Source organism: Artemia sp. Qi Xiang Cuo, chromosome 1, assembly GCF_049724085.1.
Source record: "Artemia sp. Qi Xiang Cuo chromosome 1, ASM4972408v1, whole genome shotgun sequence".
In the NCBI taxonomy this organism is placed as follows: Eukaryota; Metazoa; Arthropoda; class Branchiopoda; order Anostraca; family Artemiidae; genus Artemia; species Artemia sp. Qi Xiang Cuo.
The window spans coordinates 79,640,562-79,665,889 of NC_142794.1; the positions used below are offsets into that span (position 1 = coordinate 79,640,562).

The 25,328-nt window shown below is 35.3% G+C and overlaps 1 protein-coding gene across 2 annotated transcripts in view; it reads right to left on the reverse strand.

Annotated features, from left to right (window-relative positions):
* LOC148956774 (uncharacterized) overlaps positions 1-25,328 on the reverse strand; it is a 104,036-nt gene that overhangs the window by 72,149 nt on the left and 6,559 nt on the right. For both annotated transcript variants that reach the window (XM_089096404.1, XM_089096411.1), the window contains exons 2-4: positions 13,688-14,421; positions 4,315-4,530; positions 630-737 (exon numbers count right to left, since the gene is read on the reverse strand). In XM_089096404.1, the coding sequence (XP_088952530.1) occupies positions 630-737; positions 4,315-4,530; positions 13,688-14,410 (1,047 nt within the window). In that variant the 5' untranslated portion in view covers positions 14,411-14,421. The remainder of the gene's footprint in view (positions 1-629; positions 738-4,314; positions 4,531-13,687; positions 14,422-25,328) is intronic.

Sequence of the window (25,328 nt, forward strand, 5' to 3'; positions counted from 1 at the left end):
CGATTTCTGAGAACTTGATTTACATAAACGAAGGTGACTAGATTTCTGAGAAATTGATTACATACTCGACGGTAAATCATCGATTCATCTACGAAGGGGAATTAAGAAACAATATGGCTTCTCTGGTCTTTAGGTCTGAGAGATAAATTAATATTCTATTTTTAAATATGGCTTCTCTGGTGTTTAGATCTGAGAGATAAATTAATATTCTATTTTTAAATATGGCTTTTCTGGTCTTTAGGTCAGAGAGATAAATTAATATTCTATTTTTAAATATGGGTTCTCTGGTCTTTAGGTCTGAGAGATAAATTAATATTCTTTCGAAACCGTAATAGTGTAACTAGGAACACCTTAGATTCTTACAGAAATTCAAACGAGATCAAGACAGATTGAATATATTTAACGCGGGAAATGGCTTTCCCGTGTGTGCTGAGGCACTTAGAAATAATTAATATTTAACTCTTACTTTATTAAAGTGTAACCATTAAATTAAACTCTCTTGGCTTTATTGATCCCTTTGTCTTTTGTTGTTTTTATCTAAAAATTGAGCTCAACTGAAAATAATGAACAGAGAACAATAATTGTGTCGTCTGACTTGCATGAATTTGAAATGATCAATCAAAACTAACCTGAACATACAAGAATGGAATGAAGCATTCATGTTCCATATCACTTATAATTCGACATCTCTGCTTTTGTGAATCATCCCATAAAAAGTGTCGAAGAAAAATCACAATCTGAAAATATAGTACTTAAGTCATTAATCAACTACTATTCTAAAATTTTTAAAAACTCGCTATAAAAATCAGAAAACTAAGTACACTGAATTCATTTTTAATAACCTCAAAATTCGTGTAACTTATAATAACTTAGTATTTCTGTATAGTAATGTCCGTGCAAATTTTCAAATATAACAAACCTATTTGGTTTTTTGAAATCTATTAAAAACTGGCTTTGACTTTATAAAGAAAGAAGGAGTGTAGCTTTGAAATACATAGTCTTGTAATTGTTGTGACAAGTTTTGGTTCAACAAATCTGGATTGCAGTATAGCTCTTTTTTAAATTTTGTAATAGAATTTTTAGATATTATTTGTTATTTTCACATCCTTTACTCAATTCAAGCATACAAAATGATGAATAATCCACCCAAGAAGTAGAGCTTTTTCTAATAAAAAAAAAAAGAGAAAAAAGAGCAGGAGCTTCTTGTTACAGTCTAGACACAAAAGTTAATCTTTATTAAAATAACAAACAAACATCCTCAAAGCCCAACATTTCTAAAATCCATAATTAGAATATAATATTTATCTCATGTTTTTGTTTTTAATAAATGAAATTATAACAATTTTTTGTTTCATCATCTTGATTATTCCATGGCCTAGCCCCCAAAAACAAAACTTTGATCTGGTTGTGATAGCGAAAGGAGCGTGAAATAGGCGGGTTGCACGCGTTTGGGAATTGGAACTAACCAGAAATCTACCCCCCCCCCAAAAAAAAAAATTAAGCAACTGATTTCTTAAGCATTTGAACATAAATGTGAATAAAAACATATAAGGCTAGCAATTGGTTAAATTTTAATTTATACACAAATATTTCTTACTGAATAGTTTAACCAACTTCCTAGACAATACGCGAATTGCACAATGTTGGAAAAATCAAATAGATTTTAAACATATCATAAATATTCATGTATATATAGATATACGACCCAAAATATAAGGATGAACATTAAATTCAAACGAAGTAGAAAAGTAGGAAAGAAAATTTAAAGTTTATGCAATAAGCCAAAGAGTTTCAGTAACTTAGAAGAGTGAGAACTGGCACTAGTGTCGAAGAAAAAACTTCAAGGTCATCTAGCTTTTGGTAAGACTTGTTTTTTTGTTTGTTTTTTTTTCAGTGTAATAATAACAATAATTAATTTTGTTTGTGTAGATGGTATAATTAGTGCAGTAATTACTGCCTGATATTATTTATTCTCTTCTTTTTAACACCTATGTAATCCCTCGACTTGCTCAGCTATTCTAAAGTCGTGCTAGCAGACACCACAAATCCGTCGGAAAATAATAGTGTAGATGGCATTAAAGACACCAAATGGATGTTATCAATGATTACATTTTATAACAATGCCGTGTAATACTTCAAAAGAGAAATATAAAACATTCATACGCGATTCCCATTCAAAAAATCTTAAACTGAAAATCTTATTGTCTAAAACGAATACAACTAAATCTAAATATATGTTTAAACTCATTCTCGAAGCATGGTAAAAAAAAACCGCAAACTTTCACCTAAAGAGCGCGGGGATAATAGAAGCGGCAACTCCTCAAATCTGGGTTATTATTTTCGTTTAACGATGTTCTTAAGCTTCAACGTTGCTTTTTACTTCAATTTATAAAATAAAATGCTTGTATATTTAATTAATGTTCGTCTTAGAGTTTTGCATACCATTGCTATGAGAGTAAAAGATATCATCTAGATATACTTTCTACACGCAATTGATTATTCCAAATAAGAGATGGAATGCCTCCCTCTTCGTCTCTTTCTAAACATTCTATTCTTTACATTGAAGTTTCTCCGCTTCTTTTTAATACAATGATTTAGTTCAACCTACTATTTTCCATAATAAGGGGAGTGTTGACACTACTTTAAACCTATAGTGAATGCTTAGTCCAAGTACATTACTCCAAAACGAAACATCAAGAAGTAGATTCCTCCACGTACATATTGATCTTAAGGACAAGTCACAGAAAGGTTTAAAATTAGAGCCTAACCCTGCACTTAATGTACCGCAGAAACGTGCTATAATAGATGTCCATTCTATATTGTCTGCATATATTTACACGTATGAATGAGTCACTGTGTGCATGGCTTCTGAAGCAAGGAGGCTATATAATTAGCTTTTTGATAGTCCTAAGTAGATTAGGTCAAATTTTCGCACTATCAGCCCAATTTGAGTAAAAACTGTTGTTTTACAGCCTAAAACGTCAAAAATCGTTTCTCTGTAGTGACACCATCTTTTTTATTGCACAAAAGGGGCGCTGAATTTTTTAAATTATGTTTGGTGACTCCTAGATTGGTATTCTTTGACCACTGAATCAAAAAAATCAGCATTGTGGAAAAAAACAAAAATTATGCACGCATCTATGACCAGCTTTCTGCGGAAAAATACGAAATTTTGTATTTTTGTAGGAAAGGACTAGAAACACCAGTTCTGAAGTTATCAGTCAACTTGAATTTGATAGTATTATGTTCATATTAGCCTTCTTCTTTATTGGGATGCCTCCCCCCTCCCCATTTTTTTCTCAAACTCCACTGATTTTACACAAAGGATATGACGTATGTATTATTACAAAAGTTTCATTTTCTGTTGACAAGGATTGCTTTCCCCTTACCCTTAATTACAACAAACAGTTTGACAATCTTTAATCAATTATTATCATAGAGTACTTTTTCATCGTCCAAAATCATATGAGCAATCGAGCATTGTTGTCATTCCAGCAAAAAATTACCATTCGGGCGAAATTTCAAGAAACAGTAAATTATTTTGCTGCATCATTACTTATGCAATGCATATATAGTAAGCCCTATAGGCTACATACTATGTACGTTCTAAGTGGCATTATGGTGAATAAATACAAAATTGTCAGTCGATTTCTTTTATAACGAGCAAAAGAAGTTTGTGAGGAAGCCTGTTCTCAGTTGCCACTTTTTGGAAGCCTGTCATCAGCCACTTTTGGTGCAAAATCTTAAAAATTGGACGTTTTCTTTCTCAAGAATGAATTATTCAATTGAACACTCATTGGCGTGCAAACGCCATAAATTATTTTCTTTGTTCAAAACTTACGCCTGTTAATCACAACCTAGCCTATCTTTAGTGAATCTACAGGTACCACGTTACCTTTTAGCTGTTTTCCCTGATACTGGCCATTCACATAAAGTTATACGGTCCTTCAAGTACATGGTTGTTGAAGAATCATTAAAGGAAACAGTTATTTTTTCTTACTTATTTTACATCAAATTCTAAATTCCCTCTTAAGGATACTCCCCATTCATCCCACTTTCAGAGCTGTAGTAAAATATGAGAGAAAAGGAATGCATTGCTGCTCGTCTTTTTTTTATACAGGCTATATATTAGTTAGACTTTTGAGAAAAAACATATAAAAGCACTGTGGATAGATCTCTACTTGGTAAAGCAGGCTCGGTGATCCAACCCCAGCTGTCGTGGGGCATGTAAATGGATTGAGATTGGGCAAGCTTTTTCTTGTTAAGCTTTTTTAGCATTCCAATAAATTCCTGAATGTTTAGTTAAAGTAATACCTGTTCTACTAAGGGATATTTGTCTCCGCAGACATAAGAATTTCCAAAAGTCTGCAAATGAGACGTCAGAATGCAATCAAAATCTGCTTGAATCAGAAGATTCCTCAGTAGTTCCGCTTTAACAAGCGATGGAAATGACTGTTTCATTAAACTCCGAACATGATACAGCACCTTGTTGACTCGTGAGTCCAACCTAATATCGTCAACTAGATTATCCTGAAAAAAGTAGAATGATCTAAACCGATCAGCACAAAATGTACACAAAAAAGGAACGTTTGAATTTTAGAATTAAGCCAAAGATGGTCATCAAGAACAATGAAACTTTAAGAGCCTTTATATTAGAGACCGTTTTTATTAATATATCCTAATGATAGTAACTAAACTTCATGGAACTTGAAAAATCTTGAAAGCCTCATATACCTTGAGACTCTTTTCCCTGAAGTCGAATTCAAATCGCCTTTAGCCTACCTGAATTCAAACCACATATAGACCCAAAACTCCTCTGCAACAGCCATACCTGCTAGAGGTAGTTATCTCTTCTGGTACAAATTGGCACGAAAATGCAACTGATTGAAAAAAGGCAAACGATGCTATCTAAATGCTGAAAACTAAAACAATTTCGTGTTCCAAAGGATAAACTAAATTTGATTTCCTACATATTCATCCACCCACTATTACAATATGCATTTCCTGTTTGGTATTTTCCTCTGATAAAAAGAGAAAGTGATAGAAATTGAACGGCTTCGGAAGAGGTCACAACAAATTATCTAAAGAGGTTCCCTGTTTCCTTACTCTTTTTATCAAAAACCATTTGAACTTGACCCCCTTTTTGTCCATCATGAGAAACCTTCACTCAAGTTTGGCTCAGCCCTCCTCCTCCATCCCATCAACAAGAATTTTCTCTTGGCTCTCTTTGTCCCTCTAGATCTGACTCCACACATAATTGGTTGTAAAGGTTTCAAAACTGAGACCAGTTTGCTGCCGGTAACAACGTTATTCTCAAAGCTTCGTGTCGAGTTTTATCTGTGCTTTAGTAATACGTAAATTGCACATTTTGATAAATATACCTGCGTACTTGTTGACAAATTTTTCTAGCGGTAACCGTATTTAAATTATCATACTATTTTTCATTTTGCAACAACTTGATTGATTAAAAGATATCATGTTTGGATCATGCTTATGAGAGCGCATGCTCTTTACAATAAATGATTTCACCTTAAAATATCACTTTAAAATATATTAATATTTTCAAAAGTAAACTAGCAGTACCAAACATATCAGAGAAGATATTGTTTCTCCAGGTTTACTTCCTTCGATTTACAAGTTCAAGCATTAATTTTCTTCTCACAAAAAAAACATAGAAGCAACTATATTGGAAATTAAATAATCAATGTGTTTCATTTGTGTTAGGCTAGTGAATTTTATTTAAATTCAAGCTAAAACTGCAGCTGAATCTTTCCAACATAGTTTTGATAACAATTATTAATTTTGTTCTTTTGAATCTGTTCATACAATACATCATAGACTACCGTACTATTAATCTTATTAATATTGAAATAAAAGTTTACTAATAGCCTAATAATACTATATTTTACTAATAATAATACTGCAAGTTTTATATAGAGTGTTTTACAAGGAGCAAGATATTACAAATGGATTCTGACTACATACTTGCTAGGTCAGACGAAATTTATTCCGAAAATATAGATACGTTAGTCAGAGCTATATATCAATGGCCTGACTGTACACAAAACTGTTCGGTGCATGTAAACATGGCCTCATAATATAGCAACTAATGATTTGGGTAGAAGCCCAAATTATGGCTGTTTAGTTGCTACAAATAAGGCAACAAAAAACATTCCCTGTCTAAATGAACTCCTATGCAGCATATTACGAAATGACAGCGAAGGAAGAAACAGCTAATGGAAAAGTCAAAAGGCTGTAATGTTATCTAACAACTAGTAATCGAAAAAGGTGTTATGGTTGGAATCTCATACTCACACGTTTTGAAGTTTTATCATCTCTGATGGTGTTTTTTAATCCAAAACAGCGAGTTGGAGCTGTAAACCCGAAATCAGTGCAAAGATGTAGCGGCTTGATCTAAAAGCACTAGCAAGTACATTGTGTGCAACAGGAATCATGGACTTTTTGGATAAAACTTGTCTGTATGGCAGTGAATCTTTATCATAGATCATGCACCACTAATATAAAACGCACGCAGATGAGTAATTGCCGTCTTGTCAAATATGGTACAACCAGTCTACTTGAAAAAAGAAAAAATCAAGGTGTTGGGGGAATTCAAGCCCCTAACATTTCAGAATGATGTCCGGGAAAGCAGCTTGAACAATGTTCAGACCCAAATTGCAACCCGAGTCACCTAATTCCTACCGATGGATGAAAAATCAAGGCCAACTGTAAATACAATTCTGAATCTACAAGGCACTTGTCATTTCAGTGATCCAACATCTCTGCGAGTTACAAACATTTAAAGCATCTCGCCATCTGAAGCATGGTAATTGATATGAATGTATTTAAGCCGTCTTGCATCCCAAGGAAATTTTGGCAACAAGCTAAATGATATAATGAGATCCCTGTCAATCATGCAAATAACATTGGATCAGCACAATAAAGATGAAATGCTAACTACACTGGTATGAACACATCTAATGCTGACCAGCAGAGATACTGACTGAAAAATCCCTTGACTGCCAGCCTCCTCCTAGTTAGAAAAAGCGACAAAGAGTACAATGGTAGCCTTGGATCACACCTATCAGAGCTCACCTCAAACCAAACAACGTATTTGAGTAAATTAATCAACAATGGAACAATATGGTACTGTCTCAAAATTACAATTGGTCCTAGAAGAATTATTCTGTAGAGTTGCTTTTAGCTCCCGCCCTGACCCAAGTACTATACTTAAATGGTACACAGATCAGCAACTTAAGTTCTAATTAGTCTGCACATAAACTGGGTTTTATTCTGTCAGTTTGATCTGACAAAATGCTATGTCCCTCGGAATGGCAGCAGAAGCAGCCATTATCTTCTTAGGCATTTTTCAACAATTTACATTTCATTTTAATGTCCAAACTTTACTAACTATACTTTATTTCTGTCAATCCTAAATACAGGTTGAATTCCATAGACAAATTTTTAAGACTTAAAAATGTTTGACATTATGAGTATATTAATGACTCTTCCACATTTTTTATTCCTAAATCTACGCAACTGGGTACTTTTAAGTATCTGATTGCTCTCTACTCTTTTATATCACTCCATTGCATATTTTTAAATCGTTGTTGAATTTTCTATAGAAGGAGTCGACACAGCATATTTTTGAGAAAACATCCCCAGGAAAATCGTTTTCAAATCAAAGTGCAACAACAAACAAACTTTAATTCAAGTACTCTGTTCGTGATGTGTCAGCCTTAAAATAATTGGACCAATCTGAGTGTCTCCATGTCTGTCAGTTCAGGGGAGGGGGCATAATTCTAAAAAAGCTCTACAGGAGGAGGAGAATTTATATAAAAAAAAAGGTCATTAAAAGACTGGGGAGATTCATAGGTAACCAGTGAGCCTGCCCCATTTTGGATCTTTTAAAGTTAGGCCAACAGCGTTTTCGGAACATTACCATACAGTACACATTTATATGAAGAGATAGATATGATGCAAGACTTGCTAAGTGAGACTTAATCAAGGCGGTAAAGGGTTTTTACAGCAAAGAGTGGTCTCCAGATTCCTTGCATGGGAGGTTCTCACCGAATCGAGGTGGGATTTTCAAAGACTGATCTGTGGAGAAGTAAATTCTTATGAGATGATGATTGTCGACTTTCTTTATAGTTTCTTTAATAAAGATGGAGTTGAGGTGTATAGGTGGCACCTTCGATCAGAATATGAGCAGTTCCTTTGTTTGCAACACCTCTAAACTGACAATCTATTCATCGGGTCACTTTTCACTTTTGAAAGATCCGTCTTTAGGGGTAAAAAGACTTGGGTTTGGTCTTCGTGTTTTGGGAAGGTTTCGTGTGTTGTGGTGTTGTCGGACAAGTTATGCAGAGGGCTTGCAAGGTTGTCTCATATGTCATTTATGTAAAGAAGGAAAACCAAAGCCGCAAGATGCTACACAGGGCATACCTGCCTTTACTGGGTATTTATGGGAAGTTAATCCGTCGTGAACAATCTGCAGTAAACGATCAGAAAAGCTAATCAAGATCAGCTCTTGATCACTGTTAAAAGGCATTTGCTGACACCTTACACATAAAGTTTCTTTAGTGATCCCAAACTTTAGTAATCCCAAATGACTAGCGGTAACCGACTGACTAGCGACCAAATGACTAGCGGTTTAATTTCTGATCGTTTTTTAAATAATGCCAGGAAATTTGGCCCCACCCCCAAGGAGAAACCCCCCTCCCCACGGAAATATCCTCTAGACAATTCGATCCCAGTGAAAATTTACCCCGGCCAATTACTCTCAACCACTCCGCACTGTAGCACCAAGCCGCTTGAAACCAACACAGCTACGCACACTCCTCCATCCTGTTCTATTCAAAGCCCTCTTTATGCCCTCCAAGAAGTCCCAGTTTCCTCTGTCCTATTACCCCATTCGGGGACGACCTGCTTTTTGTTTGACCCTAGATGAATGGCCGACAAGGACGGTGTTTGTCAATTGGTCAATCTTTGACTATATCTCATTTCTAACCAAAATTATGCTTTCAAGGAGCAATGCAAGGTATTATGTTAGTTCAAAAGATCACAGGATTTTTAGGAGGAATAGTGCAGACACGTCCCCAGGATGGCGGCCTTTTGGCCAAACTGTCAAATTTGTTTCTGCTTCTTCTTATAGCATGCATATAATTGTCGCATTCTGGCAACCTTATTAAATCCCTGACCTCCCTCGTAATGTTTGTGCCCCCTCTAAAATATATCCGAAATTTCGCTTATTTTAACACAAGTTTGAACATTAACATAAGATTTGATCAACAAATACAAATATTATTTAACTTATGAATATATAAAAATTATATATATATTATATATTATATAATTATATTAAATCATATATAAAAATTGATCCAATATAATATTTTAAATTGATTGATTAATAATATTTTAAATAGCACTAAATGATTTAATAGTTAAATCGATCAAATTTAACTAATCGGTTGCACTTATTTATTTTCGTCGTTCAACATAGCATCACTACGTTGTGTTGCTACGGTGTTTTAGCATCCACACTTTCCAAGTCTAGAATTGTACTTGTGCCCTTTTACTAATCATGAAATAGCGTCCAGGCACTAACAGCAGCCTTTTTATCATTTGTCGTAGTTTTTTTCAATTCCTGGCGAAATTTTCTAGCAAATTTCTAATCCCGTTACTGATTTTCTTAAAAATCCACTAGGAATGACCTATACATTTATGAAAAGATGTTTCGGCAAGGCCGACTTTGAAAATTTCGGTCGCCAAATAATTGGCCCAATCGGTTGATACATTCGGTTGAGATGTACAACGAATAAAACTTTTCTTTTGTCATCAATACGATATAACCCTAAAAAGATTCACTTTAGGTATGAGGCAAGAAAATATATATGAAAAATCAGTATATGAAAAAAATCAGAAAATATATATGAAAAATCAGAAAATATATATGAAAAAAAGTCAGGCTTATCTGATCTTTAAACTGCCTTAAAAACCCTTATATAAAAACCGTATTCGCCCCCAGGGTATAATATTCAGCACCTGCCCCCGGGTTCTGGGGTTTTTTGTTGACCCTTGAGTTTTTGTTTTCTGATCTTTGGACTTATTTTAACAAAATGGCTATCTGAAAAGTTTGATCAAATTGATTGGGGGTAAAGAGGGTAGGGGGGCTAGTTGCCCTCCAGTCTCTTTTTACTCTGAAAAGCCTGATGTTATATAAATTTGATAGAAGTTTGAGTCACTCCTGGTGCTGGGCCACTAGGCAGTCAAGCATTGAACGTTTCTAGAACGTTTCGAAAAAGGCATAAATGAGCATAAAAACATTTCGAAGACACGAATGAAGCAGCCAATCAAAGCCCAGGAGTTAGCCAGTCTAATGATAAAAAAGAAGAAGAAAAAGTAGAAGCAACTACTCAAATGCAAGTATTTTTTTTGGTTTTCCATCATTATTTTTTAATATCCTTTCTCTAAGAAAAACATTTTATGTCTCAAGTTATGACAAATTTATTGAATCGCTACTCAGTTGATAAAAGGCATAAAAATATAGGCATTCTGATTCTAATATAGTATGTTCTGGTTTGTACCACTGCAAGCATTGGGTGGTGTTTTATTTTCTTATTTTGTTTTGTTTTTCTCTTCCTAAATAAATGCCTGTTCTTTGCTATATCAACAACTTTTTTTCAGAAATATACTCTGCTACAAAATAAAACAAAAGAAGATGTCATTTGGAAAGAAGTTTTCTAGCCTTACAAAAACTGACAGAGCTTGTTACAAGGGGCTTCGAAAAAGGGCCTAGTGAAATAACGTTTTCTGAATACATTGATGTATCTATGAAAATGAGCACAGAACTCAGTCTGTCACAGAAAAGGGGCAGATAGGTATTTTTGCAGGCTTATGGGATCTGGGTCTTATGTTTCAGTCCTTAGACCTGGTTTTCTCAGTCCCTGAAAATATTACTAGAGGTTTCCAAGATAGAAAAAGCTGAAAAATGAAACACTATAGTTAAGAAACCACAGATTTTATTTAAAAAAGAACTGTTTGCTTTCAGGTGCTCTGTTTTATTCTTGTTTGGTTCTCCATAAATACACCCTTCTTTTGTCTTTTGTTCAGTTTAGAGAGACATTAATTTAATGCTAATATTTGTACTTTCTTTTCTCCTATTATATGAAAAAAAAGGCTTTTGCACTAAAAAGAGAAAAAGAGCCATTCCTAATTTTTTCTCTGCAGGTAATTTTAGCCTAGAACTGATCCTCTTACTTGTTGCAAGAAACTACACTTATCTGACATACCTCAGATAACTATTGACATGTTTTTGGCAAATCAAACTACTAAAATCTTATATTCACTTATAAAAGAAAAATATAGTAGCTCAAAGAACTGAGGGTCTTTTAAATTTGAGTAACAACTGCCCTCCTTGGATCTTAAACCTAGAGAGAGCAATGAGAATATCAACAACTGGTGGAAGGAATAGTTGCATGACTAGTTGCACTAGTAATCCTAGGTAGGTTGTTGGCATTACAAGGATGAAAATTCTTAATTTCGCTCCAAGCTGCGATTTAAGGTAATTCAAGGTAATTAAAGTATATCTTTGATGTTTTCCTATTCATACATGAGAGCCAGAGATGCAGTATCTAGATAGACACCAGATAATTTAAAAAAGCATCAAAATATGCAAGCCGGTAAGCAGCCACCACGGATCTCACAAGGAAGATGGAATCCAGGATTTACTCCTTTCCTTTCTTGGCTCAATATATTTATATTTCAACCTATAAATAATTATACCCTAATTCTTTTTTCTTTTGAATGAAAAACTAAACAGACATAGAAATTATTTCCCATAAGAAAGGAGGAAAAGGCAAAAACGTAATGATTAGCCTGCAGAAATTAAACCATATGTCCTGCAATTTCAAAGTTTATGAGGTCTGGTTCAACAGAAGAAATTAAAGATCTTCTAAGCATTAACTACTTAAAATTAGATGGCAACAAAGCTACTCGAATTTAAATTAAAAACACGAGATAATCGAGGAGGCACACTTGTGCCTCTTTAAAGAGGCGACCCACCACAATGTTAAGCGATTTCCGGTCCTAGCGGTCGCAGAGAGACAGCGGTGATCGCATTTTGTAGCCAAAGCTCCAACTAAGAAACGTGCAAAATTTCACCCCCCTCCGACTTTATCTTCATGGGTAAAAGTGGGCCGGAAGTTTCGACCCTCCGACCACAGCCCCCCCTTTAACGTTGTCCGATTGGGCTGATCTAGGGCCCGGGCCGATTGGGCTGATCTTTCCTAGGGCCCGGGAGCTTATCCTCGAAATTTCAGCTCAATCCGATCACTCCTTCTCTGTTTTCCAAAAAAACAAATATAGCCACTTAAAGTTCATTTCTCTTTTTTTTTTATCAGCCACGCCTACAGGCCACAGTTGGCAACGGATCCGGGTGAATTAGGACTGATTTAAACCGGAATTCAACCCAGAAGGGCCTTTTGATCTTTTAAGACCGAAAAAATTATCCCCCGAGTTTACATTTACGAAAAACCTCGTTTTCCTATAAGAGCCCATGTTAATTTTTCCCACCACAGCCCCCCTTTAGCGTTGTCTGATCGGGCTGAAATTTAGAGGATAACTTTCCTGGGGCCTGGGAGCTTATCCTCAAAATTTCAGCTCAACCCGAGCACTCCTTCCCTGTTTTCCAAGAACCAAATATCATGTTTTGTGGGTATTTGCTTGCGTCAAAAATACATCGCACAGAATAAAAATAATGTAACGTGTCTCTGTGGTACAGTGGTCGCTATTCCTGACTGTCAGGCGGAAGACCCGAGTTTGATTCCCCGTCAGAGAAATTTTTTTTTATATTGAATTTAAAGTTTAAAAAAGAAACTGAGTTTCTTTTTTAAATCCAATCTATTAAGTCCTTCGGCTCAACAGGCGTCTCCAGAAGAATATCACAGTCGGCCTTCAGGTTACAGGTAAGTCTCCACTGCTTTGATAACATGTCGTACAACCAAATGCTCGAAGAAAAGTTGAAAAAAGAAAATCTTACTGTGCATTTGATTTGATTATTCAGGAATTAAAAGCCTTAACACAAGTATCTTCAAGAGCGGAGGATTTGGGGGGTGGCAGCCCCCCAACTTTAACTCCTGACACGACCAGCTAACAGTTAGTCAAGCAATAATAAGTAATAAACTGTACAAAAACGTGCAGAAATTATTCGAAAAAAACTACGTTTTCTAAAGAGTTAAAGAGGCTGAGTCACAAGTTCGAACCTTAAAACGTACAGGGATTAGGAGGTACAGTTGGGGGGCTGCCGCCCCCCAAACCCCTGCTTCCGTATATAAAAGGGGCTGTGCCCTCCTCAACGCCTCGCTCTTTACGCTAAAGTTTTTATTGTTTAAAAAAAAAGAGTTGTGAGAAAGTCAAACTTTAGAGTAAAGAGCAAGGCATTGAGGAGGGAAGAGCCCCTTTTATATACAGAAGCGGGGTTTGGGGGGCGGTAGCCCCCCAACTCTATCTCCTAATCCCTGTACGTTTTAAGGTTCGAACTTGTGACTCAGCCTCTTTAACTCTTTAGAAAACGTAGTTTTTTTCAAATAATTTTAACAAAGCATCCACAAGGTGTTTGAATAGAAATAAACATGTATTACCATGAGAAATAACGGTTGGACTCATTTAACCATGTTATACTTACTATTTCAGGTAAGGCTCTGATGAACATGGCAATTTCCTTAAGATTACACTCAATATACTCTCGTAAAAGCATAAACATGTTCTCGTCTTCAATGTCCCCAACAACTGACATAGAGTACGAAGTCTCTAATGTCCCACAATCAGTAACATACTCATCAACATAAAATGTTGAACAAATCATAACTGAGTAAAAATCAGGAACAACAAAATAAGATGATTTAATGAGATTCAACTCCTCAATACCTGGTTTACTTAGGCAAGCTATCACTGTGTGTTCAGTTACATATTTCACAGTATCACAAAGGAACACTTTCATCCTACCTTCCTCTTCTGGTAGATTCAAGTTAAAAAGATTATGAGATAAATCATCTTCAAGAACTGCATATTGACTAGACTCCATTTGTCCTGAATCAAATGCTCCACTAACTGAATCACTATTATTAGTTCGCTCTGATGCTCCACTAGAGACAACAACAATACTACTTGAAGAGCTTCTCTCACTAACACATACTATTTCAGGAGATTCTTCTCTGTCAAATTCAAAGTTTTCTGCTTCCCAAGCTTCGTCTAATTCATCTGCATCATCATTCCCAGCTTCTCCTGCCCATGAAAATTTCAAGCCAGTTGTACAAGAAAATTCATCACTTGATTTTGGTCCCCATACTTTCAGCGTTCTAGGACCAACTACATTGTCCCATTTGGCAAGGACTACAGCTGCAATCATGATCTTTGGATCTGGAATAAGCAACAACAACAAAAATAATGCAATAAAGGCATAGAGTTCAATATTGGCAACAGCAAAAAAATATATCCGGCTCTGATCACAAATTCAAACTTGGAAAGTTCAGACTTGTTCAATTCTAATATTTAATTGAAAAATGTCTATAATGGGAGTCAGAGAAATGTCTCTTCGAAATTTTGGAAAAATTGCATTTTATAGCTTAACCATTTTTTTTATAGAAAGAAACCTCTCATACAGCAAGGAAGATAGTTTGCTATTGACTAGATATCCACTACTATAGACCAATTTTAAAGAATGGCTTTTCTAGCCAATGATCAGTAACAGTTCAATAAGAACGAAGAATGCAAAATTTTGGTTGAATCAAAACTGACAAACTGTTGTTCCTTATGACATAAATTACTTTCTCTTTGAATTTCTGACAATTCCATAGCTTTTGATTTTCATTTTTTTTTTTTTTTTTTTTTTTTAGAATAAAAATGTGTCAACACTACTTTTGCATATATTTACGAATTTCCATTTCAATTTGAAATTCTAACACAGGGAATAGGTTCATAGCACTTTAGGAACTTAAATGCAATATTAATTAGCTTAATCAGCAATTGGAGGTGAAATGCTGGGAGAAAATCTACCAAAATTAAAGTTTTCAATATGGAGAAGGTGTTCACCACCAGCAGTGTATTAAAGAAATGAAAATAGCCTATAGAAAATATTTGAGTCTTAGAAATTATTTGTGTCTTAAAGAGTATGCCAACTAGGTATGCCCCCCCCCCTCTAGGTTCCCCATCTTTGTAATTTATTGTTTGCCAAATAGCCTATGTTTTTGGGGACAAAATTGAAGGGACTCACATCAACAAAAACTATCTTCATTACAAATTCTTGTTTCCTATTACTATTATTTGTCTTCTGGGTTCTTTTAAATATATTTATTTGTTATATCTATCTCACTCAATTAACCAGGAGGTGTCATTTTCTTGGTCACTTAATAATCAAGACTACCGACACTCTTTTTGATAGTATTCTCACTTTGTAGGATTTATCCTGACATTAAGGATTTTTGGACTTTGATAAGATTTCCTACAGGATTTTTGGAGAATTTAAGATTTCAGATTTGTTCTGAACTTATTGCTGACATTAGCAAGAATTCAAGAATAATCTTCCTCCCAAATAGAGTCGTGAGGCTCTAGAATTCCCTAAGCGAAGGAGCGGTCTCAGCCCCTAGTGTAGAGGCCTTCAAGGAAGCTGTGGGCAAAGATTAGTTGTCCAAGCCATGGCTTCGAAAATGGGATGCAGCCAACACATTGGCTCAACATCTTGACTAACCAGCACCTAAAGGATTATTTGCTGGATAATGCGACTTAAGGTGACATGGCAAAATTACAATAATAGAAAACCAACATATGAGCTGACTTCCTTTGTGCCTGATCTGCACTTCTTCTTGTACATTTTGTGATATTAGAGCTTCTAAAGGCCGCCAAAGTTGGAAGCAAAAACGGGTTCTATCACATTTAGCCCTTCTTAAATAGTCAGAAGGAAAACACAGCAGCTTAAGACTAATGTACATCAATATTAATGCTAGAATTTCGAGTAGACCAAGAGATAGATCCGATAGATTGAACATGAAACTTGAATCAAGCTTGCAGAACAAAAGACACATGTCCTTTCATACTGGTATTGGCAATATAAGTATGTTTAATACAATATTTAAATCATTGCCCAATCAATAAATATCATGGAAAAAAAGTTTTTTTTGTAAAGGAAGCAAGAAGCAGCATTAAAACTTATAGCAAACAGAAATTATTCTGTATATATGGGGGGGGGGGCTGCGCCTTCCTAAACCCTTGTTCCTTACTCTAAAGCCTTAAAATACTTGTTCTTCAAATTCAACAAGCCTTGTTTTTGAGCAGACTTTCTTAAAGAATTGCAACAAAAAGTCAAACTTTGGTATAATCAATAATTATTGAGGAAGGGGTAGGGCTCCTTAGATACAAAACAATTCCTATCTATTCTAAGTTTTAATGTTACTCCTTCCTTTTAGTTGAAAAAACTTGTTCTTTTTTATTTGTTTTCAGACGGTTTTTGAAATCATGCCAGGAAATCCCTTTCACCCTAATCCCTTTCTAAAATTTTCCCTCGAAAATTCCCTCCAGAAACTATCTTCCCACACACAATTCTGTCCATTGAAAACGTACCCTTTTGAAAATGCCCCCCCCCCCCACAAAAAAAAAATAAATGCATATATTTCCCCTCCAATCACTTTTGACTCTTAAAAAGGGAACCAGACTCTTTGACTAGTTTGAAAAAAATAGCAATCCCAAAACTTCAATAAGTATTGAGCTGAGGAGGAACCTAAGAAGAGCTAGTCAAAAGGAATGCACCACCCCAAAGGCCTGGGGCTATGGGTTAGTTGATTCTAGATATCATAGGCAGCGCAATCGTGCTGCCTAGGTAAAGAACGATGTTGACACAATGTTTTATGTTATTTTTTTCTGTTAGACCAGGGCACTTCGTATCGAAGGAGTTGTCATAGAAACTTCGAAAAGGGCTCATTCGATTGGAAATTGGAGTGCCCTTTTTTTAGTGCCCATTTTAATAGTCAAAAGGGACTGGAGGGCAACTAGCCACCCCCCCCCCCCACGCCCATCATTCCCCCAAACACATCCAATCAAAATTTTGAGATAGCCATTTTGTTCAGCATAGTTGATTTCCAGATAGAAAATATGTTTTGAGGAGGACACTCCCCCGCAACCCTCAGGGAAAAGATTTTAAGTTATACCCTGGGGGTATATAAGAACAATGTTGGCACAATGTATTATGTATTATTTTTTTTCCTTTAGAGTAGGGCACTTTGTAACAAAGAAGTCGTCGTAGAAACTTCGAAAAGGGCTCATTCAATTGGAAATTGGAGTGGTTTCAAGTGATTGGAAGGCAACTAACACCCCTTCCATGCCCACCATTTCCCAACACATCCAATCAAAATTTTGAGATAGCCATTTTATTCAACGTAGTTTTAAGTTCTGGAAACTAGGCCCTTGAGGATGACAGCCCCCCACAGCTCTCAGGGCAATGGTTGTAAGTTATGCCCTGGGGGCTAGAAGGTTTTTATAGAACGCGTTGTCATAGAAACTTCTAAAAGGACTCATTTGATTGGAAATTGAAATGACTAGTGCCCTTTTTAACAGTCAAAAGTGTTTGGAAGGCAACTAACACCCCTTCCACGCCCACCGTTTCTCCAAACACATCCAATCAAAATTTTGATATAGCCATTTTTTTCCACGCAGTTTAAAGTTCAGGAAATTATACTTTTGAGCAGGAAACTCCCCCAACAGTCTTCAGGGCAAGGGTTATAAGTTATGCCATGGGGGCATGTGGGGTTTTTATTGAAATCTTTGTCGTAGAAACTTGAAAAAGGTCTCATTCGATTGGAAATTCAAAGGGCTAGTGCCCTTTTTAATATTCGAAAGTGATTTGAGGGCAACTAACCCCCCTCTCACGCCCACCTTTTCCCAAAACACATCCAATAGAAAATTTTAGATAGCCATTTTATTCAACGTAGTTGAAAGTTTTGGAAATTAGGTAAGAATGACCTCCCCTCCCCTCCCCCCCACAGCCCTCAGGGCAAGGGTTGTAAGTTATGGCCTGGGGGCATATAAGGTTTGTATAGAAAACATTGTCAAAGAAACTTCAAAAGGGTTCATTCAATTGAAAATTGAAAGTGCTAGTTCCTTTTTTAATAGTTGAAAGTGATTGGAGAGCGACTAACACCCCTCTCACGCCCATTATTTTCTCAAACACATCCAATCAAAATTTTGAGATAACTCTTTTGTTCAACGTAGTTTAAAGTTCTGGAAATTGGGTCTTTTAGGATGATAACCCACTTCCGAGCCCTCAGTGCAAGGGTTGTAAGTTATGTCCTGGGGGCATATCAACTTTACATAGAAAGTTGTTATAGAAATTTCAAAAAGGGCTCATTTGATTGGAAATTGAAATCGCCCTTTTTAATAGTCGAAAGTGAGTGGAGAGTAATTAACCCCCCTCTCACGGCCACCATTCCTCTAAAAACATTCGATCGAAGTTTAGAGATATCCATTTTGTTCAACGTAGTTTAAAGTCCTGGAAATTATGTATTTAAGGATGACAAATCCCCCAGAGCCCCCAGGCCAAAGGTTGTAAGTTATGCCCGGGGGCATATAAGGTTTTTATAGATAGAGTTGTCGTAAGACTTAAAAAGGGACTCATTAAATTAGAAATTGAGACGGCTAGTGCCCTTTTTAATAGTTGAAAGTGACTGGAGGGTAACTAACCCCCCTCTCACTCCCCTTCCTCCAAACATATCCAATCAAAATTTTCAGATGGCCATTTTGTTCAACGTAGTAAAAAGTTCTGAAAATAAGGTCTTTGAGAATGTCACCCCCCAGGCCTCAGGGCAAGGGTTGTAAGTTATGGGCTGGGGGCATATAAGGCTTTTTATTGAAAGTGTTGTAGAAACTTCAAAAGGGCTCATTTGATTGGAAATTGAAGGGGCTCATTTGATTGGAAATTGAAAGGGCTAGTGCCGTTTTAATAGTTGAAAGTGATTGGAGAGCGACCTCACGCCCACCATTTCTCCAAACACATTCAATCAAAATTTTGAGATAGCCATTTTGTTTAATATAGTTAAAAGTTCTGGAAATTAGGTCTTAGAGAATGAGAACCACCCTAACAGCCCTTAGGGCAAGGGTTGTAATTTATGCCCTGGGGGCATATAACGTGTTTATAGAAAGTGTTGTCGTTTCAAATAGGGCTCATTCGATTGGAAATCGAAACGCCTAGTGCCCTTTTTAATAGTGATTGGAAGGTTTGACATTTTTATAGTAAAGATTGATGTGGGTATAATGTATTATTTTTCTTTGTTGTTGTTGTTTAGACCAGGGCACTTCATATCAAAGGAGTTGTCGTGGGAACTTCGAAAAGGGCTCATTCGATTGAAAATAGAAAGGGCGGATGCCCTTTTGATTTTCTATTTTTCAAGGGCAACTAATCCCCCTCCCATGCCCACCATTTTGCCCATTATGTTTAAAAACTAAATATTGCCTTAAGATTAAATCAAAACACACTGTGTTAATGCTAATTCCCAATATGGCATCTCAGCAGTATCCCAAGAACGACTGAAGATATTATGTTCAAAGGCTACTTATGCTCTTAAAATTTAACCAAATCAAAATAGTGCAAGTGTATCCAAACTATCAAGAAAGTAAACAGATTTTTTTGCGAATGGTATCAAGTTTTCCATTTCAGGTCAACTAGAGGAGGTATGAAACTAAAGTAGTTGCAACTACTTGTGTCCAGATTTGTAAAAGAGTGTATTTTGTTAAAAATTGCTGAAAAATTTTCTCCAGCATACAAATAGCAGGCCGAACTATAAAGTCTTAAAAAACGAAAAGATTTAAAGTATTATTTCTTTTTCCCTGAAAGTGCAAATTTTGTTCTGGGATTGGGAAGGCATAAGGGTTTTGAGCTCAACTTATGTTAATTTCCGCTCGCTTTGAGTTTGAATCAGTTATTTATTGTAAAAATGGTTCGTTTCAGGTTTCATTTATTTATCAATGCTGAATTGTGGTAGTTACATGCTTGGTAGATTATTTGATTTGATTTTTGCTCTTTTTTTTAAGGAGTCCTTTACTTTTCTTTGAAAAACTTATTTTGTGGAAAAAGTTTTTTTAGTTAATATCTGAAAAGGCTAAAAAAAACTAAGATAAACCCTTGTAGAATTTTGAGGGGTATGTTATACTAAATCAAAAGACACCGTATGCATCCAGTTTATCAAAAAGAACGATCTGAAATATTTTAAGAATGGCTGAGGGCATTGAGTAAAAACTTTCAGGGAGTGTTGGGGGGATGTTGTAAAGCGATTAAAAGGCCACCAGTCCCTTCCAATGTCTTTAATTGTAATGCCTCCAAAAACATTTGATCAAAATTTCGAAGAAGATATTTTATTCAAAATATTCCAAAGCTCAAATAACTAGGTCTATGGGATGACATATCCCCCCCCCACAGCTTTGGTGAGGTATGCTGAACACAATAAAACACACTGTGTGCATGCTTATTGTCAGAAGGATGTACTATCAATACCTAAGGAATTACTAAGGGTATTAAGTTGAAAATTTCAGGAGATGTTTAAGAGCTACTGAATGGTAGCCAGCCCCCCTTGTCCATTTTAGATGCTCCCTCCTATCATTATTGATCAGAATTTTTAAGAAGTGATTTTGTTCAAAACAGTCAAAAAGTCTAGTAACTTCGCCTCCAGGGATACAATGCCCCCAAAAACCCTAGGTTAAGGATTAAACTTTATGCAATTTGCCAATTTTTATGTGCAGAAAGTTAGTATTACAAAAAAAAAGATGAGATTTTGATTGTAGGCGTATTCAAAACCACTAAGGGTATAAAGATAAAACGGGGGACAAAATTGAAGGACATGTTAAACTAAATCTAAAGATACAATGGCCATCCTGTTTATCCAAAAAGGTGCATCTGCAATGTCACATAAACAGCTGAGGGAATTAAGTTTAATGTTTATATGACCCCCTCTCCTTCCATAAAAACCTTATATGTTAACAATAAGCAAATTGCATAACTTAAAGCCATGGGGACTGGGAGGGGGGTCAACCCAAGCATAAAATGCTGGAAAGAAGCAATTGAGGTAATGCCAAAAAGAAAAATGGAAAAAAGTATTGATGATCCTTGATACTATTCCTTTTAATGCACAATTTTCATCATAACACTTAAAAATAAAATAACTTAGTTTAACTTGGAACTTTTAAATTTGATTTTAATATTTAATTTAGTAAAAAAAAATTAATCCATAAAGGATTTAATAACTAGTACACGAAACTACATGACAAAACAAATAATCTGAAAATTCTCTAGATTTTGTAATGAATAATTTTGACACATAGCATTCCCTTTCACCTTGTTTGATTCATTCTCAGGTGGCGAAATCTCAGAAGAGTAATTCCTTACCACAATAGACACAAATACATATTTAAATTTGCCACTTTCAAAATTTGCAGCAAAACTGCTCAAAAAATGAATTATAACTTATATAGAAATGTTTCTTTAGAAGGGCAGTATAGCTTTGCTGCCCCCCTGAAAGAAACACTATAAAATGCTGAAAGGTACTTTAAATTTTCTTTAAATACTTACATAGTATTAACGTTCAGTTAAGCCTACTCAAAAGAAAACACTAGCCAATAAAATTCTGAATAGAAAACTAAAAAAATATCCTGAAGAATATACTTATATTATTCATAAAAGCATTCAACTGTACTTTATCCCTGCCCACCTTATGTGAATATATACAGCCCCAATGTGGTGTTAATTTTCATAATTACTCGACTAGAGCATCAACACTAGTTCAGCGACCTCAGGTCATTACAAAGTGATCTGTTTTTTCCATAAGACATGTTGGCCCTTGGGTGTGGGAACCATTACCTCAGGCAATTTCAACTATTGATGAGCTAAATGAACTTCACGGTAAACTAAAAGGACAGTGTTTGTCTACATATGAGTTTTAATCCTTGCTGAACGAATTTTCTCTTGAGTGATTGTGACACTTTTTTTTGGATGGTGATGAGGAGGTAGAATAAAAGAATGATTTTTAATTTTGTGTCTTTGGTATCCAATTAGGTCGTGAAATTTTTAGAAATTAATTTATTTCGTTTATTTTTATTTATTTATTATATTATTATTTTTTTTGCCCTTTTTTGTGGGGGGGGCTAAGGATGGTTCTTTTATCTTCTTTAGAAAAATGATTATTTTTCCAATGATTCCTTCATTTTCCTCACCCTTGTCAAATCTGCCAAGTGCATGGTATAAATAAGGTTGCAATATTTTCCTATTAAAAAAAAAGTCAATGACTTCGCATTGCTTGCTTTGAATTTTTGGGCACTTCAGCATCTAATACTCTATACTTTCAGGATCATTGCAATATGGACATTCTTCCTCTTTACCCTAAAACCTTGCTTTACAGTATCCTACTGTGGCGTGATTTGATTGGAGTCTGGATATTCCTTTTACTTCTTGCCTTGTTAAATTTTTGTAGATGTTTCTTTCTTGTTTCCAGTTGGTTTTACTAGAGACAAAAATGTTTTTCAACGTATCTCTCAATGATCCAAAGCTTTGCAGTAGAATTATTTTTGTCACCTTGCCAAACATCATGGTTGTACCTCAATCATATACTGGTGTTCCAGTCTCCAAGGCATCTTTGGTGTTTCTGCTTGCTAACTCATTACCTTTTATTCCACTGTGCACAGGAATACATTGCAATACAATTTTCTTCTTCTTATTAACCCTATAAAGGATGTGGGAATAGTTAAAAACTTCTGTTCTTTGTTTTTATCATTTCTTAGTGGATTTGCTACTGATTGAATTGAACTCTTTGAATCTAAGCAAATGATCATATTCTGTTCATTTATGTTTCTCAAGGAGATTTAATGGTTTTTGTGATTGCATATAGGGTAAAGGTACCAATGATTTGACAGTATTTGCAAAAAAAAAAAAACTTTTTTTACTCCAGAAGGCTTACTTTAAAGACTTTTGATTTGAAAAAGGTTTCAGTATGTAGAAAAAGTATCTACAAATCTAACTATTTGATTAGAAGTTTGAAGTTTTATCAGAAAAGGGTACAAAACTCCAATTTTCTTAAATTGGAGCATTTTCACCTACAAATTTGACAGAACAAAAAAGTTACCTGTTTTGACGTAAGTTAGAACCCAATTTGACATGTGTCGAAATACCTGTGGGCGGTTCCTGGTGGATTTGACATGCCTATCTTTTTACTTTATTTCTCTTCAACTTTTTTAAATGTGTAAATACATAAAATACTATTCAGATAGTGGAAGCAAAAAACTGAGAAAATTGCCTCAAGTATAGGGACGAAATTGGATAATCATGTGGAGTTTAATTGTGTGACCTAGGTCTCTATAAAATATTGTGTGATATAGGTCTCTTTATAAACACTATCTGGAATGGCCCACTTTGTCTTAGCTTTAACAGCCCAGCAAAGATTTCTTTGTTGTTCACAGTTAAAGGGTTGTCAACACTTGGCCATTTCAAACTTAATCTACCAGTTTAATCCAAATTAAGAAATTTTAATTTTGACTATCCTCTGTCTGGAAATTCCAGAATTCTTGAAATTTCCATGTCCTACTTATGGTTATTAGAGGTTTGTGACACCAAGGAGTTTAACTTGTTTCATTAGCATTTTGGGTGGGATAGGAATTCCACGCTAATTAGGGAAGGGTTCAGAGAAAATATTTTGTATTTTACAGCTTGGGATCTATTTGAAAGAAATCATGTATAAAATTTACTAAAACAGGGTGTACTTCAAATTCAGTGATAAATGAATTATGGTCTTGTGATCAACCAAGTCAAATGCTTAAAAATATGAACATATCATGAGGCCAAGCAGCAGTTCCTCAGATGATGGAAAAATCTAGCATCTAGCATTTAGCTTCTTCGTAATAGAAGCTAATATCTACATTTGAATTCGGCCAAATGAACATTTTTAGGCAGTCTGGTATTCCAATACATCACACAAGCATTTTCGACACTTGGAACATAGTTTTGTCAATATAATATTAGCTGCCATTTTAGCTTAATTGTATCAAGAAAAAGCCAATATGGCTACATTTTAGAGAATATCAGATGTATCTTGATGCATTGGTGCTGATCCTAACTATTTTTTGCCAAAAAATAACCAAGTAATTAAAGTTGGAATATTGCACAGTTAAAAAATAGTCCGAAGCTCATTTTGTGTCGAAAAGAGGAAACTGATTGAATTGAATATTCTTTTCTTATCTGGATGTATCAGATATAGTTTCCATATTTTGCTTTGTCAAAATATACTGAATGCTTCAAGAGATGGTGTTCCAAGACATGACTAAACAGAGTTATCCTGTTTTGAAGGAAAATTTTGACAGTGGTTCCAAAATTGCACTGTCATATCATTGGTGCCTTTACCCTACTTCAGCTTGGAATAGCCTACACTGCATTCTGGATTTAGCTTAAATTTCTTTGAAGTCTTCTTTTCAGGCCACCATAAAGCTGTCTCTATATTCATCTCATCTGTTTTAGATGCATCAGTAAATGTTGCAACATGACCTTCACTATATTGGTTTAACATAATTTGGAAAGATATATTTGCATTCAAAAGCATGTTCTTGGGAAATTCTTAATTGTAAACTATTTTGTTAGCTGTCCGTGGTGGAGGTTCCCTCTTTTCTTCAACCCTGACAATTTCTGAAAATTTCATCTCAATTCCTAGGTTTTTGCAAATTTCTATTCCCGCTTCAAAACAATTTAGCTGGTTGATTGGTTCCTCAGATTTAAATTGTTTTTGGTGATATTACAGTCAGGTTTTACTATCTTTGACTCTTTAGGGTGGCTTTTTTCATCAGTTAAGATTTTTGATATGTCCAACTGCTTATACCTTTCTTCTTGTATCCAGACGAGCCAATCCACTCTCTGTTAATAGAAATGAAATGGGCATTGTGTATCTCGCTCTGTATTCAATCCTTATTGCAGTGTTTTGAATAACATGCAACTTAGCAAGTGGTATACTGGCAGGCCATATACATTGAAGCAGGAATTCTGGAAGTAGGCCACCACCAGACACATAGGCTAAACTGCTCATGATGTTGATCCTTTTCAAACATGCTGAACAAAGATTTGTAATATGAAATTTCCAGTTTAATTTATCATCACCAATACATCCCAAAAATTTTGATTCCTTGACATACTCAATTGGATTTCCGTTCAGCATCAGCCATGGTAGGTTTTCTAGCCTTTTCCTTGTAAATATAATTGCCCTTTTTACAGAAGTACAAAAAAAATCAGAGGTGGTATCCTTTGCCCATTCTTCAAT